Source organism: Macrosteles quadrilineatus, unplaced genomic scaffold (assembly GCF_028750875.1).
Source record: "Macrosteles quadrilineatus isolate MER2022 unplaced genomic scaffold, UCM_ALF_1.0 Scaffold_2__2_contigs__length_208266976, whole genome shotgun sequence".
Taxonomy (NCBI): Eukaryota; Metazoa; Arthropoda; class Insecta; order Hemiptera; family Cicadellidae; genus Macrosteles; species Macrosteles quadrilineatus.
In genome coordinates this window covers 163,817,750-163,838,949 of record NW_026542595.1, presented here as the reverse complement: position 1 = coordinate 163,838,949, position 21,200 = coordinate 163,817,750, and the positions used below count along the sequence as shown (strand labels likewise).

General features: G+C 34.5%; 2 protein-coding genes across 10 annotated transcripts in view; both read left to right on the top strand.

The window, feature by feature from the left end:
• Positions 1–2,735, top strand: part of LOC128985483 (protein kinase shaggy-like) — a 211,949-nt gene extending 209,214 nt beyond the window's left edge. For all 9 annotated transcript variants that reach the window (XM_054405013.1, XM_054405014.1, XM_054405011.1 and 6 more), the window contains one exon: positions 1,247–2,735. The gene's annotated coding sequence lies outside the window, so the exon portion shown is untranslated. The remainder of the gene's footprint in view (positions 1–1,246) is intronic.
• Positions 2,736–14,221: 11,486 nt separating this feature from the next.
• Positions 14,222–15,974, top strand: LOC128985101 (uncharacterized protein K02A2.6-like). The gene has a single exon (XM_054404481.1). It carries the CDS (start codon positions 14,229–14,231, stop codon positions 15,972–15,974), a length of 1,746 nt encoding a protein of 581 aa, XP_054260456.1. The 5' UTR covers positions 14,222–14,228.
• The last annotated feature ends 5,226 nt before the right edge of the window (positions 15,975–21,200 follow it).

The window sequence follows — 21,200 nt, the reverse complement described above, 5'->3', positions numbered from 1 at the left end:
TGATAGTTAATTCTGGAAAATGAAAAATAGTGATCGCATTCATAAACCTGTTGTCAAAACAGCAACACGGGTGTAAGGGTTTATTGTTTCATAGGGGTACAAAGGACGTGGGTGTTTCAAGGACAAAGTGTTGGGCCTCCCGGTTTAGGGGGGAGGGGTGGTGGTGAGACTGCAAGAAGGGGAGGAAACTGGTTTTGGCTATTTATTGATTATTTCTCCGACCCTTCTAGATAACAAAATTGAGTGACAGTGTTAATTCATTGTGTTCTTTATTTCATTTCTTGTTTACTTTGTGTGTTATTCTATTAATTTTAGTGTTTTGGTCTATTTCCTCCATATGTCAATTATATCTTTTTTAATATAAGTTTACTTTTTACTTGTCTCTCCACCTTTTTGGATCCAAACCAACTATGTTCTTTTTTGATTAATACGATTGATAAAACTAAAATATTTTGTGCATGGAAAACAACAAGAATAATAACGTGTTTTTAAATTTATTTTGTATTTATACAAAATAGAATTAAATATTCATAGTAGTTACAATATACATAATAATGTAATCGACTTGCTAGTTGTTTTGTCGTCATTCAAGGTTGCGTTGCTGTTCTGTTATGAAAGACAATCCAATTGTCTCAGCTCAGTCTGCACTGCATATCTCGTCAGGCCTTCAATTATCCTTTTATTTCTTGCATCTTAATTTAGTTCAGTTCAGTTCTTACCTTGATTATCTACTATTTGATGTCTTGACAATTCTCAATGTTTTTAAACATACTGTATTAAAATAACATTGTGTTTATTTAAAAATTGACTGAACATTATTATTATGCAATTTTTTAAGGAAAAAAAGTTTAATAATTTAGATAAGGTGACGCTAGAAAAAGCTCAGCTCGAAAAAGCTTGAGCTCGAAAATTTTTGAAAAAGCTCGGCTCGGCTCGGCTCGAGGTTGAAAATCACTATTTGCACACCCCTAATTATTTTACTATCACTTTATTAAACTCCCTGTAGCAGCAAACCTAGTTGCTTGTTAAACCTAGTGCTATTTAAAAAGATCCAATCATATAAATGGAAATTCGCTTAGTCTCCAGGTTTCTGCAGTGGGGGTATTTTATTATTAAGTTGTCTACTATTTGTATATATTCAGTTCTAAAAAAAGATGTTTAAAAATAAAATAGGTGAGACTTATGAAATGTATGTAGCTTATGTTGTTTATGTAACTGTCTATATCTTGGTGGTTGTATGTTGCAGTGAGGCAGGTGATGGTGACCAAACCTGGACGGGAAGAGTCGTTCGCTTCAGCTCATCTTCTCCGACTCGTTACACAATTGTACAGATTTTAAATCTTCTCCGATTGAGTTATATTTTTTGTACCGGCATTGTTTTCACCATATTAAGTTCTTATTCTTTTTAAAGAATAGACTATGTTCGACGTGTATTTTATTTATTTGTATTATTTTGGCATTACATAAATTTTATTTACGGGATTATACTGCGTAATATTATTTGTACGACTTTTTTAATGCCCAACCTTCTTTTGTTATTTCATTGTTCTTGTCAAAGTGTGATTTCTTAGATGCCTGGCTTGTACTATTCCTAGACCGTCTAGTTGGTTTAGTTCATTTCTCAGTCTGATGAGCTTTACATGTATTTCTGTGATCATGACATGCGGTTTTTCTCAAGTGCAATAGAGTCGAATTCTACATTTGTTTTCATTCAAAACTAGAGGCATCCTATTGATTTTTGTTTTAAAAGCCTTACTGCAAGTACTAAAACGTACAAGAATTGAACAAACATTCTGGTAGACTTTTTATGTCATAGATATTCTTTGAATTGCATTAAAATTGAGTATTAATCTTTTAACTTGGTTTTTGATCCGCCGGGACCAAAAATGTAACCCTTTAAGTAATGTAATTACTTATTTAAGTTTTGTTATGTTATAAAAACCATTTGAATTATATATTTATGCTTTTAAATTGACAGATTATCAGTTTGTTAGTAAGGAACATTTTTAAATTTGTGAATATTTTATTAATATTTTAGTTAAAAATATTTTTATGGATTTTTTTGTAAATAAGGAAGCAGTTTTACCTTTTATAAATAGGCAATATTATTAGGGCCTACTGAAAGTAGCTATTATGAGTTTTATTACATTTAATTTGTTGTTCATTTTATTGTTAGTACAGATGTATTTTTTAAGCTTTAAATTATCATCATTATTTTTATTTAAACCCAAGCACGGATGGATATTGCCTTTGATTTATATATTGTACAGTGTATTTGTTTAGCATGCTTATTATTGATTTCAATTTTTCAAATGGTATTTTGTAGTTGTACACATGAAAAGATTGTCATTTGTACATTTATTGACGGTAATAAAAATATCCTTCAATTTGAATAGATTGAGGAATACTCAAAAGTAATTTGTTGAAATTCTAGTTAAAAGGTTAATATAAGTCACTACTTTATGAGATGGGAGTTTGCACATGGGCAATGTGAGGGAGAACAGATAAATGGTGAATTTTGACCTCTTCAGAGGTGCTGTAGATAATAGGGATGCTTATTTGTTGTGCTTTAGCCTCTCCATCTATGTTAGAACAAATTTCTATATTATATAACGATACTCGCTAGGGACCTAGTATAAACCCTACTTAGGCGACACAGATATCTGAAATGCACCGTAGGATCATGTTGTGTTCACATATCATATTGATTGGCGAATAAACAACCTAATGGCTCATTAGCGTTTCTTTCTGCACCGACTGTATACAAATTATCAAACCAAGTGTACGAAACTTCTGTATAGACTTGTAAAGCTTACGAGCGCATGTGTATGTACGAGTATTTGTAGTCGATTTTTTATTACTTCACCGCTCCAAAAGTTCAATTCTTTCGGAAACCATTTCTTTTTGTAGATAATTTTAAATGACAACCAACGTAGTTAGTCTTGATATAGACTCTTTTGTAAAGTGTGCTACTATCAGTTAATCGTTTAGTGGACTGTACATACAGGATAGATGTATGTTTGACATCACAGGCCTACGCCTCTTTAATTCTGTTGACGTTGTTTATAGCATTTGTTCAAAAGTCGCACTGGACAGTAAATCATTCGATGTTTCCTTCACTGTACTTAACTATTACTGTCACTATTGCAATTCAAAAGCACTTCACTCGCACTTTGTGTTGTGAATTATATTCCTTTACCAAATACAGTGAAAACAGAAATATTCTTTAAACTATATTCATCCGCTCAAACCAAATGTTGAATTGCCAATCTATCTTCGGTGCCAACTTAATATTGGATAATTTACAATTTGCACTCTGTTCCAACTGCGAATAACCACATTTTTACTAAAAAATTATTTGATTTACTCTCACCTGGTAATCTGAATTCTTTGGATTACCTCAAGTCTCAATTGTTTATATTTATAAGTTATGCACATCCTTATACACCTGTATACAACTTGAACCTGTGTATAGGAAGCCTACAGTTAAATGTCCTTACACAGTTTTCACCTGCATGTTAACATCAGCTAATCAAACAAAAGAATAGGGCCAGAGTGGCGTAGCTGTACTTGCCAGTAGAGCAGTTACCGCATCTATACTCCAGTGCCAGTCGCTTTTGAATCAAATTTTGAGAGAGATTCAGTTTTGTTGGTGCTAGTGTATTGAATGGTACAAAACGTGTGTTAAATGTTAAGTACCGTATGCCAATGAGGGCCAAAGTTTCGACCCGTATGATTTGGCCATTTTGTTGTCTATAATAATTTTGAGTATGACCTGAAAATGTTCATTTTGTTTTTAACTGCTGTAAATAATTTTCCGCTATTATAGAAAAGAGTAATTGTAATTTTTGTCTATCATATCCGATTCATACTATTATGGTTATTAATATAAATTAATTATAATATATTAGGATAATATTAATCTATATTGCATAGTTGTTTAGAAAGTATGAAATAAACCATTGACCCCATTGATTTTTGTTTTGTGTGATTGCTAGCCACCCTTTTGTACTCGTTTGGCTTGGCTGTAGACTCGCTCATACTCACAGTAAACTTGTTAAAGACAAATGATTCTCATTTACATCACTTTCCCCTTTTCCAAATGTGCAAAAACATATGTTGTAGTTATTGTATTTACATCCAACATGGTAAACCAGCATAGGTACTAAGTGAGTTTCTTAGAAATGGAACAGAAACTCAAAGGGACAAATCCCTCTTTCTACCTCTATCCAGTCAGATTAAGGGGACTGAGACTGAACAGTTTTTGAAAATTAAAAAAATTATTTCTTATCCTTTTGTTTTTTCTACGTTAAGTCATGTTATTGCTGGTATCAGATATGTATGAAACACACTGAAATAAAGCAAAAAAAGTGTGTCCTCCTCTATAGTAAAAAGTGGCATAACAGGTGTTGTGTGCAATCCATTTTAAACTCAATAATGCCGTCAACTTCCACCCAAGCCAGTCACCGTTTATTTAAGGTGGGCCTCTCCAGCCAGCTTAGCCACACATTATTGAGCTTAGTCAGGATTGCACACGTCGGGAAACGAACTCGCGCATGTAGAAAGACCTCAGCGCTACACTCGTCAGTGCAATGCTTTAGCCGACAGAGCTACCATACCACCATCGGGCGATCAGGTAGTTTGCAGTTTTAAGCAAGCACACGATGACACTAAGCTCTCCTAGGTCTGATTCAATGAACTAATTGAGCATTCAGTCAGTTCAGTACGTCTGCTACTTTTTAATCATTCACACTATGAACGTCAGTTTTTCATTACTTTGATGTTACTTTTCTCACCTATCTTTTTGACTAAGAGTATCCAATTTTTTACCACATATTTTATACACAACATATTAGTTACTACCAGAAGGATTTTGATTTATGAAACACAAGTTTTAATAAAAAAAGTTTCATTACTAATTTTTTATAAAAAAATAGTAATTTTTGAAAATTCAAAAGATATCACTTAGAGTAAATATATTTTTAAAATCGTCTATGAGGAACTAGATAAACATATGACCTTTAAAATAAAAAAAAATTAAATTAAGGCTCTATTATAGTTATCTATTAGTGATGGGCGGATCCAAGAAAATGTCGGTACCGGATCCGGATCCGGATCTTGAAAAATTCGGATCCGGATCTTGAAAAATTTGGATCCGGATCCGAAGATCCGATCTGATTCAATGAACTAATTGAGCATTCAGTCAGTTCAGTACGTCTGCTACTTTTTAATCATTCACACTATGAACGTCAGTTTTTCATTACTTTGATGTTACTTTTCTCACCTATCTTTTTGACTAAGAGTATCCAATTTTTTACCACATATTTTATACACAACAAATTAGTTACTACCAGAAGGATTTTGATTTATGCAACACACAAGTTGTGATAAAAAAAGTGTCATTACTAATTTTTTATAAAAAATAGTAAATCTTCTATGAGGAACTAGATAAACATTTGACCTTTAAAATAAAAAAAAATAAAATTAAGGCTCTATTATAGTTATCTATATAGCATAATAGTTAACATTATATCAAATAGGCAGTCACAGTCCCCTTAATATTCTTGTTTAAATTTCACTCAAATGTCCATCAAAGTATTAATATTCAACCGTAAATTGACTAAATTCCATTTCAACAATGCAATATTAACTTACAAAATGAATAATACTGAAGGGGAATCGCCATCAAGTAAACATTGGAGATCCCTAAAGCTTTTTACTACCATACTAATATTGGCCTTTTAATATTATATGCACATCTTTAACCTATCAGGTTTTATTCTTTTAAGGAAGGTATGTGGTGGTTGTTTTACTTTTGGTTTTGAGTAATGGCCGTCAACTCGAGGAGTAGGTTAGTAGACTAAGGGTAATGGTGCTCCAGTCTGACCACGACAAAAGCCTCGACTTGTCCTAGTACACGATGCATCCAGAGATTGACACGACCACTACTACGACAACAAATGCTATACCTAGCTTCAGTGTCAAGATGACATTTTAGTACATCAGTGTTGTGGGCATGTTAAGTGAAAAAGAAAGGGATACTGTGTGCATCCGATGTTGACAACTAAAGGACAGTTTGCAACATTTTATAGGGAGCTATGTCAAATAGTGTCAAATTCTAACTGCTACATTACATTACAAAAGTAAGCACTTAGCTAAAAAAACACAGAAGTACAATTAGTCCAGTAAATAGAGACAGAAATAGGGGGGTTAACTTACAAACGGTCCGGTAAGTCTAAATTTCTTATATGTTGTCTAGGATGGTAAGTAGGTGTTAAAACCGCAAAATGCACAATTCTACCCCCTCCGCGCCCGCCGCCATATTGAAAAATCTAAAATATCGGTACTTTCTAGAAATCTTCGCCTATATCTCCGTTTTGGTGCGTTTTAGCGAACAATGTGTAATTGCAATGTTGTAGACAATTAAATTTCCTATAATATAAGTATAACAATTTGGTTCTAAGACTTATGGATACGAAAATATTCAAATTATTTTACAATAAAACGTAATTTTTTTTTTTGTTATTTTGCCAAATCTCTTTCTCTAGATCGCTGTAATTCAGTAATGAAATATTCTAGGATAACAAGTATCCCAATCACATGTATAGAGCATTTAATTACCTACAAAATGCTTCTATTCTTTAGGCCAACCGTTTGATGTGGGGCTGAAAAACAAACAAAACAAATTAAAAGAATGGGTCTATTTTTCGCTTTCGTGACCTAAAAATTAACAAATGAACTTTCAGTTTTCGGTTTAATTTTCAGTTAATGAAACCATACTTACTGTACTTACTACATGTAACAGTGCAATGCTCATGATGCAGGTACTATATTCCTCCCTTACAAATATACACTGGTGAGAGGAGGTGTTAAATTTAAAACAACCCACCAACACAGCAAGTAAATTTTTAAAGATTCATTTATTTAAACAAAATAAGATAAATACGTAATGTCAATGTTGTAAACGGTTAAATATCCTAATATATTATGTATATTAATTTGTGTGGACTTGTATGGATACGAAAATATTCAATTTTTTTTAACTGTAACAAATCAAACTTTCTGTTATTTTGCAAAATGTCATCAAGGGTGAACATCAAATCGATTCAAGAACAATTAAATCCCGCCTACTGGAGAAGTACGGTGAAGATATCCTAATTATTGATACTCACAAAAAAAAACGACAATCTGATTCAAAAATACAGGATATAAAATACTCACCGACAACTGGTACAGTACAATGAAATCCACAGATCGAGAAGGAGAGAGACTAAGAGTAGTGAAAGCAGCAGCAGACATAGTTTTGGAAGATATGTACAATACCACAGAATACCCACCTACTGACCAGTTTTTGAATGATGTTGCAACAGTTATTCCACAATCTTTGCCCACCCTCCTGACATCCGTTATAACAAAGAACAAGAAAAGATCTCTGGAGAAATTGAAAAAGAAATGTGTGGCCTTATCGCACGCTGTCATAGCTGCTGCAAGACCAAGGTCCTTTGTGTCACCCCTTCTGACTGGATTAAGTGTATTCATGTACAAAAAGTTTGGTTCAAAGCTTCTGGTAGATTTAATGTCATCTTTTGGATTTTCTTCCTCTTATCACGAAGCACAATTACTTGAAGTGTCTACCATCATGCAACAACAACTAACTCTGGTGAAACCCAACCGTACGTGGCGATGCTTTCTGCCAACTGGTTTTTGATAACGCCGACTTCAACGTCAATACTCTAGATGGTCGAGGGACTTTTCATGCCATGGGTGGAATAATATGCATAACCCCATACCTACTAAACGAGCAAAGCTCCAGTAATAAATTTTCTAATATGTTAGTTATTTAGTTTATTTTAATTATATTAGCCATTAGTTTACTTATTTATTAAACGTTTTTATTACAGTATTTGATCTTATTTTGTTTAAATAAATGGATCTTAAAAAATTTACTTGCTGTGTTGGTGGGTTGTTTTAAATTTAACACCTCCTCTCACCAGTGTATATTTGTAAGGGAGGAATATAGTACCTGCATCATGAGCATTGCACTGTTACATGTAGTAAGTACAGTAAGTATGGTTTCATTAACTGAAAATTAAACCGAAAACTGAAAGTTCATATGTTAATTTTTAGGTCACGAAAGCGAAAAAATAGACCCATTCTTTTAATTTGTTTTGTTTGTTTTTTAGCCCCACATCAAACGGTTGGCCTAAAGAATAGAAGCATTTTGTAGGTAATTAAATGCTCTATACATGTGATTGGGATACTTGTTATCCTAGAATATTTCATTACTGAATTACATCGATCTAAATAAAGAAATTTGGCAAAATAACAAAAAAAATTACGTTTTATTGTAAAATAGTTTGAATATTTTCGTATCCATAAGTCTTAGAACCAAATTGTTATACTTATATTATAGGAAATTTAATTGTCTACAACAATGCTGCTACATATTTTTCGCTATAACGCACCAAAACGGAGATATAGGTGAAAATCTCTAGAAAGTACCGATTTTTTCGATTTTTCAATATGGCGGCGGGCGCGGAGGGGGTAGAATTGTGCATTTTTCGGTTTTAACACCTACTTACCATCCTAGACAACATATGAAAAATTTAGACTTACCGGACCGTTTGTAAGTTTACATACCTCTATTCACTGGACTAAATGTTCACCTGATCACAAGTTGATGATACTCAGGAACAGCCCTCAATATATGGGACTAAGATTGTACAACAAACTACTCTTGTTTAAAAGTTACACAATTCAAAGATCAATAAAAAAATATTACATTAAAAAAGAATACCCTTGGAGAATATTTGGAAAACCTTAAAGTCTAAATAAAGTATTGATACCCTACTACAGTTTTTTAACTATTAATTTTGTTTTAAAATATATCACTACTAGCAGAGTACCTGTCCTTTGTATGGGGTTGGCGTATAAGTATAAAATTCTTATTGCAGTGTAGTGTTATACTCGTGCTTTACGTTTGCATTGGGGAGGACACAATTTGAGAAAATTCTGTTCTTTAAATTAACGGTTTGTTAGTAAAACACTTCTACGATAACATTCTCATATTCTACAATAGCCATAATATCCTCCCACTGCACCTAAACAAAAAAAAAAAGTAAACTATCAAACTTTCGCATAATATCACAAATAACATAAAAAACAATTTATTGCTAGTATACAAATTTCTACAATAATTCTACAAATAAAATATCGATGAAAGGTCATTGTCTGTGGGTGAGGATCCAATGATGCTGGTGACATTTCCTTTTTGAATGGCCATGGCAATCTGTTGTGAGAAGGAGGTGGAAAACGTATTGAAATCGCTAAAGAACAAAAAGTCTAGCGGGCATGATGATGTACCTATTAATTTACTTAAGAAAGTAGGTCATAATATCAGTTAAGTTTTGGCTCGCCTGATAAACTCTTCCTTCATTTCTGGTTTGTTTCCAGATCAATTAAAAAAGGCAAAAATTATCCCTCTGCATAAAAAAGATGATGAGACAGATGTAATAAACTACAGACCCATTTCACTTCTTCCAACTGTTTCCAAAATTTATGAAAAAATTGTTTACAATCAGTTGAGTGATTATCTTAAAAAGTTTAACTTACTTGATGATTACCAGCATGGTTTTAGGGCTGGAAGGTCGGTAGTCACTGCAGCAGTATCATTTTTAGAGTCAGTTATTGAATCGGTTGATAGAGGTGAAACAACAATTGGCATATTCATGGATCTATCTAAAGCTTTTGATAGTGTAAAACATCCAATATTATTGAATAAATTGAAATTGCTTGGAATAACTAAAAATGCATTGCTATAATTTAATTCCTATCTGAGTAATAGAACACAACATGTTGAAATTACTCAATTAAAAAATAATAAAATTATTCAAACTGCCTCAGACATTAAAAAAATAAAATATGGAGTGCCTCAAGGGTCTATTCTAGGACCATTGCTATTTTTGTGCTATTTAAAGGACATAAGCAGTGTCCTAGTATGTAGACCTAGAAGTGAATTGTGCCTGTATGCTGACGATGCTAATTTAATGATTTCCTCTCCTACACTGGAACAAACAGAAATTTCTGCTTTTCTAGAACTTGGAAATTTGGGCAGTTATCTGGTGTGCCAAAACCTAAAATTAAATAACAAAAAAACTAATTTGATCACATTTAAAACACCACAAAATAAAAATTCCAATCACCCAATAATAATGTATGACTCGTAACTTATTGAGCAAAAGACCAGCACAAACTTTTTGGGTCTAACAATTGATCAAAATTTGAATTGGAATGATCATACAAAAAAAATAGTTTCAAAAATCAACTCTGGAATTTTTGCCCTTTCAAAAATGTCTGTGTACTCGTACTCTGATGTCAAAACTTTGGAAAACATTTACTTTGCATATATCCATTCACATATTAGACTAGTAAAATTGTTGGTTAACCTAGAAGTAATTGTAACATAATTTCTATAAATGGATTCTTATGTAAAAATGGCGGAAAAAACGATGGTGAAAAGTCTACCACTCTACGGAGGTGCGTTGGCCTTGTATGAAAGGTTTTTCAAAATGGCTACCATAAATATTTATGTTTTTAGCCAATAAGTCCTAAACTATTACAGGTAGCTTAAATAAGTAAATGAGTAAATTTTAAAGAATTAAATTGCGCAACTTTTGGTATATAATAAGTTACAAGTCCTTACATTCTTAAAAGAAAATAATGTAGTCAAACAATTTTAATAGTTTATTGTTATTCAGAGAAATTTTGAGTTATGGATTTTAAGTTGGCAACAATGATTGTTTTGTACCAGCTGAGAGTTCTTATTGTTGTTGTTAATATTTCTACATGTTTCTAGTTTACTTTCATGTTCAGTAGTGATGTTTTTAATTAAATTTTAGGAAAATTAGTGTTGCGATGGGGATGTTAATCCCCCTTAGTATGACAACTGAAAATAGAAAAATGAATATCGAAACATTTTTTATTTGTGAAAAAATTATACACGACAGTTGTGAGGTGTTCTCACTCAAAAAGCAATTGAAGCAATACACCGAACCAGTAAGGCAAGGAAAATAACTGAATTCCTTTTATTTTTTGGTAAAAAATTCATAAAAAATGTAGAGCACAGTTTATTGACTTAAAGTCTTCATTCAGAAAGCGGGAGGATGAAACCAGTTGTTCCCGTTTGACACGTTTTAGTGAAACCTATTTTGATTTCAAAAGTAAATTGTTTGTTGTGCACAGCTGAATTAAGCCTAACATATAAACAGAGGAATAAAACGAACGGTTTGAAGCTCGGACGCTAAACTTAAGAACATCAGTGCTAGAAAAGTGCAACGAAATGTAAAGATGAATGGGCTGTCAAAGTCAAAATACGGCTTCTAAATGTGTATGATTTGCCTGCTATGAAAGCATGTTATCACAAACAATGTTCAGTAAAATTTCGAAATGGAAAATCTATACCACAACAATTAGTGACATAAGCTCTGCCAGGTCGCCCATTCTGCTGCTGCACATTGTTATGTATCAAGAAATAAGTCCATATGTTTTATTTATAACATCTGTCAGATGACTGTTTATATTATTATGTTTTGTTTACTTTTTAGTTTAGTCTGATTTGTGAGTTCAATAAATTCAGTTGTGTTAATTATGTTTTAATTTACTAAACTGGCGACGAGGATAATTGGATAATGGATCTCAATAAGCCTGATCGTTTTGACCCCCATACAAATCCTGCAAGTGTCGCACAGCGTTGGGGTACATGGATTAAGCAATTTGAGAGGTATGCTTTAGCTGCAGACATTACCAGTGATGTAAGGAAAACTGCACTAGTACTTAATCTAGCTGGTGAGGAAGTGGCTTACATTTTTGACAGTTTACCACAACCTAATGAAATAACGTACAAAAATGTTATAAAACTATTAACTGACTATTTCGCTCCTACCAAAAATGTCCTTTTTGAAATATTTAATTTTAGGAAGTGTCATCAAGCAGAATCAGAGTCGTTTAACTCTTTCTATTCTCGACTAAGAACATTAGCTGTGAACTGTGAATTCAAAGACTTGGATAGGGAATTAATTATGCAAATTTTGATTGGATCTAGAAGTGATGAGTTAAGGAATAAAATTTTGAAAGAACCTACTATTAAACTTCAGGATGTTGTTATTGCAGCTAAGTCAAATGAATTATTTCAAACTCAAAGTAAGGAACTTTCTTTCAGTAGCTCAAGTTTTGCTAATGCACATAAAATTGACCATTCAAACAGGAAATTTGTTGCATTTAACAACAATCCAGCTCACTCTGTTACACCTAATGTTTGTCTTGGTTGTGGACTAAGACATTTTAGAAGGGATTGTCCCCATCTTCAGACTACTTGTAATATTTGTAAGAAAATTGGGCATCTAGCACGAGTTTGTAAAGGAGGGAAACCACGCCCCAAAGAATATTTTAGCCAAAAACACGGATCAAAGGGACAGCGGGCTCATGAAGTTTTGTCAGAGGAAACCAATTATGAACAAGAAGAAACGTTTCCACCTCAATCAAATAACGAAACAACTCAATACGTCCAGGAAGTTAACTGCACTAAAGTACCGGAACTGTATACAACTGTCAACATAAATAATCACAAAGTTCTAATGGAAGTTGATACTGGTGCAGGTGTTTCTATCATAGGAGGAGAACTATGGAATACAATTTCTCATAAAAACTGTAAACTGCAACCTTCTCCTTGGAAACTCAAGGATTACAGTGAACCTACAACCTGTAAACCTGTAAGTGTTTTAGGTCAGACTAATGTTTATGTGAAATACGGTAAGTTCAATGGTTTCCTTCCGTTAGTCATAACTGAAGGTAATAGAAATAGTTTATTGGGGCGTAATTGGCTAAAAAGTCTTAACATTGAAGTAAACGGAGTACTTTCAATCAACTGTCATGAATCTGAAGTTCTTAGTAAAGCTCAGCTGGATGTTCAACATCTGAAAAGTGAATTTTCCGATGTATTTTCAAATTCTTTAGGGTGCTATAAAGGACCTCCAATCGAACTGAAAATTGACCAGAATTATAACCCAATTCACTTAAGAGCGCGCCCTTTACCTTATGCATTGCAGGCCCCAGTAGAAGAAGAGCTGAATAAGTTAGTTAATCAAGGAGTGTTAGAACCTGTTCAGGTATCGGATTGGGCCACACCAATTGTTGTTTCCGTAAAAAGCAATGGTAAAATACGAATTTGCGGTGATTATAAGGCAACGTTAAACAAAGCTATCCAAGATCATCTGTACCCTATTCCACCAATCTCTCAGCTCTTAGCAAACTTAAACCAAGGGAAATATTTTGCTAAGTTAGATTTAGCCCAAGCTTATCAACAACTGGTTGTTGACGAGAAGTCGGCACTAGCTCAGACACTAATTACACACAAGGGTGCTTTTAAACCAAAAAGACTACAATTCGGTATTAGCTCAGCTCCATCTATATTTCAACATTTTATTGAGGGTTTGCTTTCGGGCTTGGACAATGTAATCCCTTACTTTGATGATATTTTGGTTAAAGCAGGAACAATACACGAATTGATTACCACATTAAGACAAGTATTCACTCGTTTTAGAGATGCAGGGATTACACTCCAAAGCGAAAAGTGTTCTTTGTTATCTACATCAGTTGACTTCTTGGGATTTGTTGTGAGCTCTGACGGAATTCGTCCTAACCCGGACAAAGTCAAATCCATTCAAGATGCTCCTGAGCCGACTAACAAGGAACAACTGCAGGCATTTTTAGGTTTACTTAATTTCTATCACTGTTTTTTACCCAACAAAGCCAATGTTGCAGAACCTTTACATCGCTTATTGGACAAAAATGTTAAATGGCGGTGGGAGGAAAAACATAAACTTGCTTTCAATGCTTCAAAGAAGCTCCTTTCTTCCGATAGTATACTGGCTCATTACAATCCCTCCAGCCATCTTATACTAACTTGTGATGCATCTCCTTATGGTATTGGTTGTGTGCTTAGTCAGGTTCGAGGGGAAAAGGAAGTTCCAATTGTGTTTTATTCCAGGACAATGAGTCAGTCAGAACGAAGATATGCTCAAGTAGATAGGGAAGCACTTTCCATCATTGGAGGGGTTAAAAAATTCCACAATTACTTATATGGGAGGCGTTTTGAAATTAGAACAGATCATAAGCCACTTCTGGGTCTTTTCACTGTGGATAAACAAACACCAAACACACTGTCACCTCGAATGATTCGCTGGAGTATCCTTTTAAATGGATATGACTTTGATCTTGTATACAAACCGGGGATTTCTATTCCGAATGCTGATGGTTTGAGTCGTCTTCCATGTTCCTCCAATGTTGTTGATCAAGAGATAAATGAAGTCTTGAATGACGTGCTATACATTGAATCCGATGAGGTTAAACCAATCACCGCTAATATAATAGCAAAAGAAACAGAAAAGGATCCACTTCTATCTAAAGTACTATTATGGACTCAACGTGGTTGGCCAACTCATAACTCAGATCTCAACCTTACGCCTTTCATTTCTCGTCAAAATTCAATTTCTCAATACAAACAATGTTTACTTTGGGGAACTAGGGTGATCATTCCATCCACTCTCAGGCAACAAGCTCTGAAGCTTCTACACATGGGACATGAGGGCATTGTTCGAACAAAGGCGTTGGCTCGAAGCTATTTCTGGTGGCCAAAACTTGATCAAGACATAGAAAACATAGTGAATTCTTGTCAAGCATGTCAACAAAGTCGTCACAACCCTCCAAGAGCAACAGTTCTTCCCTGGGAGAAAACGAAACAACCCTGGTCTCGTCTCCACATAGATTTCGCTGGGCCCTTCCAAAACAAGTTGTTTTTGATTGTTGTCGATTCTTTCAGCAAATGGTTAGAAGTAGTTTTGGTGCCTTCTACAGATTCAAGATCAACTATAAAGGTCCTCAGAAGCCTTTTCGCAACACATGGTGTTCCAGACACAATAGTATCTGATAACGGGTCGGCTTTCACTTCACAAGAATTTCGATCGTTTAATGAAAGCAATGGCATCCGCCACGTCGTGGTTGCACCATACCATCCGTCATCGAATGGTCAGGCAGAAAGGATGGTCCAAACGACAAAAAATTCTTTGCGACGAATACTTCAAGGAGATTGGCAAAAAAGACTGGCTCAGTTCCTAATATCATCTCATATAACGCCAAATTGTTCTACTAATATGTCACCGAGTGAACTGCTGTTCGGAAGGCGTATTAGAACCATCTTAGACAGAGTTCACCCAGATTATTCTTCAAGTGACAAAGAAGAGAAAATCTTGGATAAAGCGCTTCACGATTACCAACAGTCACCTCAGAGGAAATTTAAAGAAAATGACTCCGTATTTGCAAGAAACTATAATCAGCGAGGACCAAAGTGGATTCCTGCTAAAGTCACTAGAATAACCGGGCCGCTGAGCTACCATTTGATAACAAAAGAAGGCATTGAAATACGACGTCATATTGACCAATTGAGACCTCGCTCAGAAACATCAAAAGCATCTACTAACTCACACTTGGATAATCCTGAATCTCCAGTAAACCCACCATTCCACCCACTACTCCAGAATACTATTCAAATGAGAACACCAGAAGCACATCATATCACTCCAGTGCAACCACCATCAATGGTTCGCAATCCTATTATGATGAGAACACCAGACGTACAACCAATGCGACCATCAGTGATGCAACAATCTCGCAATTCATTTAGTGGTATAGAAGGTTCAATTAACCCTCATCAAGAAGATGCTGGTTTCAACGTTTCTGGTTTAATTCAAGACTCCACTAGCATGAGCACGAGTCCACAACCTGTTCGGTCACGTGTCTCTAGATCAAACTCCCAAAACACTTCAATGAGCATGAGTCCTCGACCTGTTCGTATCCGTCGACCACCGGCATATCTGAAGGACTACCTAACGGGGGGAGGAGTGTTATGTATCAAGAAATAAGTCCATATGTTTTATTTATAACATCTGTCAGATGACTGTTTATATTATTATGTTTTGTTTACTTTTTAGTTTAGTCTGATTTGTGAGTTCAATAAATTCAGTTGTGTTAATTATGTTTTAATTTACTAAAACATAGAGGTACAAGTATGCCTGATCACAATCCACATCTCCTGAGTGTTTTATTCAATATTCTGCTGACAACATTGGCCACAATATAATTAGACTAGATGGTAATGGAACTTTCCATGGCATGGGTAGTTCTAGCATGGGTAACTAGCATGGGTAGTAGCAGCTAGCGTAGTTCCAGCAGGGGCATTTTCTGAGGTTATCAAGAAACGTAATGTTTCCTATCAAGAGAGCTTAAGGACGTGGAAGATTTCCATTAGGCTACAGTGTATTCTTCTCAGGCTAGTAGAATGCGGTTTCTGAAGTTAAAGTATACATATCGTTTAATGTGTCTATGAGGCAATTGATCTAAATATGTGCTTGGTCATGAAAAATAAATAGTTTCCATGGTACTGTAATCATGAAAATAAATACTGTAAATTGGAATAAGAATTAACACTTAAACTTTTATGGCCAATGGGGTGGAGCCCCAAGACATCGGATTTTCGAAACATGATTAGTCATTTTTGTGTTGTCCAAATTACTACCTACTCTTATGAAAAGTTTCAGCCCAAATGGTTCTCGAGTTTTGCGTTCTTACTGAAAATATATCATTGCCACAAAATCTCGTTTGTGATATATATAGTATAAGTATTATACTACTAGCAGAGTACCCGTCCTTCGTGGGGGTTGGCAAATAAGTACATAAAATGCTTATTGCAGTTATACTCAATCTTTGCGTTTGCAATGTGAGAAGACACGGTTTGAGAAAATTTGCGCCCTCAAATTTACGGTATGGTATGCAATAGTATTACACATCTACCATAGTCACAAAGCTCTACCACTTCACCTACACAATAGAGAAAAATAGTTATTAAGAATTAGCAAAATATCACAAATTATTCATGAAATTAAAAACATAAACATAACTGTAAACAATCCTACTTTTACAGTTTTCATTTGTATCACAGGTTTTTTTTGCTGCTTAGTTCAAATTAGCTTTTTTCATAAAATGCACTGAAATTGAATTAAAAACATCACTACTGAACATGAAAGTAAACTAGAAACATGTAGAAATATTAACAACAACAATAAGAACTCTCACCTGGTACAAAACAATCATTGTTGCCAACTTAAAATCCATAACAAAACATTTCTCTGAATAACAAAAAACTATTAAAATTGACTGACTACATTATTTTTTTTAAGAATGTAAGGACTTGTAACTTATTATACAGGGTGGCTGAAAAGTAACTTGCACCCCCCTTAACTTTTCAACCATTTGAGATATTTGAAATCGGTTTGCGACAACCTTCTTAGATATGAGGGGCTACAATATCTATGGTCAATTTTGAAAATTTTGCCCTTAGGGGTAGCGGGGGTAGGGGGAGGCTCAAAATTTTCAAATAACAAGTATAGTCAAGTTTGGTATCATTTTACAGGTCTTGACGGAACATAAACATTGACATAAAGAAAACCAAAATCGGCTCACTAATAACAAAATGGCACCCTAAAACGTTTCAAATCCAAATAACTATGAGGGGAGGGTGGCAAAAAAATTTACTTGCACCCTCTTTAGCTTTTTAACTATTTGAGATATTTGAAATTGGTTTGCGACAACTTGTTTGGAAATGAAGGGCTACAATAATTGTGCTCAGTTTTGAAAATTTTGCCCTGGGTAGTGGTGGTAGGGGGTAGCTCAAAATGTTCAAATAGCAAGTATAGTCGAGTTTGGTATCATTTTACAGGTCTTGATGAAACATAACAAATAACATAAAGAAAATAGAAATCGGACCATTAATAACAAAATGGCAGCTAAAATGATTGAGGCAATGGTTATTTAAAGTAATTTTGAACTTCCATTTTGATATTAATGGTCCGATTTCTATTTTCTTTATGTTAAATGTTATGTTAAGACCTACAAAATTATACCAAACTCGACTATACTTGCTATTTGAAAGTTTTGAGCTACCCCCTACTCCTGCTACCCCTAAGGGCAAAATTTTAAAAACTGACCATAATTATTGTAGCCCTTCGTATCCAAACAAGTTGCCATAAACCAATTTCAAATATCTCAAATAGTTAAAAAGTTAAAGAGGGTACAAGTTAATTTTTGTGCCACCCTCATGGTTATTTGGATTTGAAACGTTTTAGGGCACCATTTTGTTATTAGTGAGCCGATTTTGGTTTTCTTTATGTCAATGTTTATGTTTCGTCAAGACCTGTAAAATGATACCAAACTCGACTATACTTGTCATTTGAAAATTTTGAGCTACCCCCTACCCCCGCTACCCCTAATGGTAACATTTTCAAAATTGACCATTATTAGTGTAGCCCCTTATATCTAAGAAGGTTGCCCCAAACCGATTTTAAATATCTCTAATGGTTGACAAGTTAAGGGGGGGTGCAAGTTACTTTTCAGCCACCCTGTATACCAAAAGTTGCGCAATTTAATTCTTTAAAATTTACTCATTTACTTATTTAAGCTACCTGTAATAGTTTAGGACTTATTGGCTAAAAACATAAATATTTACGGTAGCAATTTTGAAAAACCTTTCATACAAGGCCAACGCACCTCCGTAGAGTGGTAGACTTTTCACCATCGTTTTTCTTAGCCATTTTTACATAAGAATCCATTTACAGAAATTATATTACAATTACTTCTAGGTACAGGTAAATTTTAAGCTATTTTTACTAGTCTATATTTCCTTTGGTATCTGTTTATATGGAGCAACAACTCAAATCAATCTAGATAAAATATTAAAACATCAAAAAAGGGCAGTGAGAATAATACTCAGACTAAATTCTGATGTCTCGGCAAAAGAGCACTTTAAACAGCTAAACATACTAACTGTTTATGGGCAATATATTTATGATTCAATTTTAATTTTTAAAAATAAAACCTCATCCGATGTATCCAATCTACCGGTTCACCGATATGAAACGAGAAAAAAAAATCAGATTTTGCAAAATAGGCACGGATTAAAGTTGTAGGAAAAAAAGCCATCATTTGCTGGTAAAAGTTTTTTTAAACATATCCCCGGAGGAATTAGAAATGAAAAAGATCCAAAAAAGTTTAAAACAAAACTAAAAAATTTCTTAATAAACATGGCAATTCATTCTCAAGAAGAATTTTTCCATCTCCCTCAAGAATACTAGATATTAAGAAGGCATCTGTATGGGGAGATGTATTTTTTTTAATTTAAGATTTATTTTTAATCTGTATTTTATATTTTAATAATTGTAATCTTTGACACTATTCAAATGCTGTATTATGTATACTTCTCAATGAATAAAGAAATTGAAAATTGAAATTGAAAAATCCGTTGAACTAGGTAGCTCCTTGCTTTTAAGTCACCTGTTTTTTCAATCAGCTTGCGGCCTATTTCATTTATCCAATATCACAAATTATTTAGCTAAAAACATAAATATAACTGTAAAATATCCTATGTTGACAGTTCCCATTGTGTATCATAGCTTTTGGTTGCTTAACCCTTCCCGGACGGGTGACGGATATATCCGCATAAGTCTTTGGTGATAAAGGACGGGTGACGGATATATCCGCATATGGTTTTTGATGCTCCGGACGGGAAGCAGTTATATCCGCCTTCTTTTCAGACAGACTGGCATGTGCTTGAGCAGTAACCAGATGTTTCGCGGAACCAAGGCGCCACTATCCTGCTCTTTCCATGACTGCGTTCTCCCCCGCACTCCCCCCTCTCTACCACGCTAACCCCTCTCCTGCGCCTCACCCCCCCCCCTCGCACCTACCACCACTCCTACGCTCCTCCTCGACGTTTCGCGCTCAACATTACGTTGTCTCTATTTATTGTTTACATATTGTTCTTTATTTATTGCCTAACGTTGTCATGGTCATGTCTTCAAAGACGGGTGGCGGATATATCCGCTGCACTTCTACTCATCCGAGGACGGGTAGCGGATATATCCGCATAGTTAAAAACGATAAAAAAATTATTTTGACAGTATGATGTGTTCCACTGTGTTTCTTTTATGTATACGTGTATAAGAAAACACAAATATCAAAAATTTATTTTTATTTTTTCCTCTAATTTTTTACCGGCCTATGCCATGATTTTGCCCGTCCGGGAAGGGTTAATTCATAAGCTGTTGTCATAAATAAAAAAAAAAAAAAAATAGTGTTGCACCCTGTTGGTAAACCTTATAACTTGTTAATGCTATTGAATATCATAGAATCAACTGATTTAGTTTGAACAGCTGACAAAATTATATAATTACTTTGAAATATGAACACTCGTAAGGTTAACATGGAAAACTCCAGAGCCTCTGGGGTGGAGCCCGAAAGGATTTTTGAGATAAGAATAGGTCTATATGTTAATCGCGAATGTGAGCCACCATCAAGCCAAATTTCAGCTCAATCCAACCAGTAGTTAATGCGTGATCGAACTTTAAACAAACACAAAAACTTATATATATTTGCATTGACTATTGGATACAGAAGTAGTCAAAGATATTAATATGATGACAAAACACCTGTTCTTATGTATGATTGTACATTATAAAGAACATTTGGTGTAGAAAAAATATGTCTATGTTTGCTTGATGTTCGTACTGGTCAGGGTGGGTCGTGAAATATGCATTATAGTTTTGGCTGGCACATTTAGAAGGTCAGGCCAAAGACTCAAGCTGATCAATAAGTAACATTTTGTCTGTTATACGCTGTTCCGCATAAGTATTTAAAAACTGGCTGTATATATCATGGCTGTGGTCAGGCTAGTGCAGGGCCTTAAAACAGAACCTTTGACTCTGAGGAATAGCTGTCAATCAAAGGTAAGGGTAGTTTGTCTCTAAAGCAGAACCATTTATTCCAAGTAGGGACTGTTAGTTTACGTGATAGTGTTTCGGGGGTGAGGTTTGTTTTGTTTCAGTGTTACCTGTTGATGTGTAAAGCAATGCCTCCAAGCTCCCATTGGGACAAAGCAAGCTAGTTGAAATCTGACACCAGCATCAAGTTATTTTCTTATGCTTTCGATAATCTAGCTATAGCATCTTTCCTCTTCTGTGTGACACTAAGTATTGATATAACCAATACCAATGGAAGGAAAAATCAATCAACTCGAGTAAATCACATTAGATTTCTCT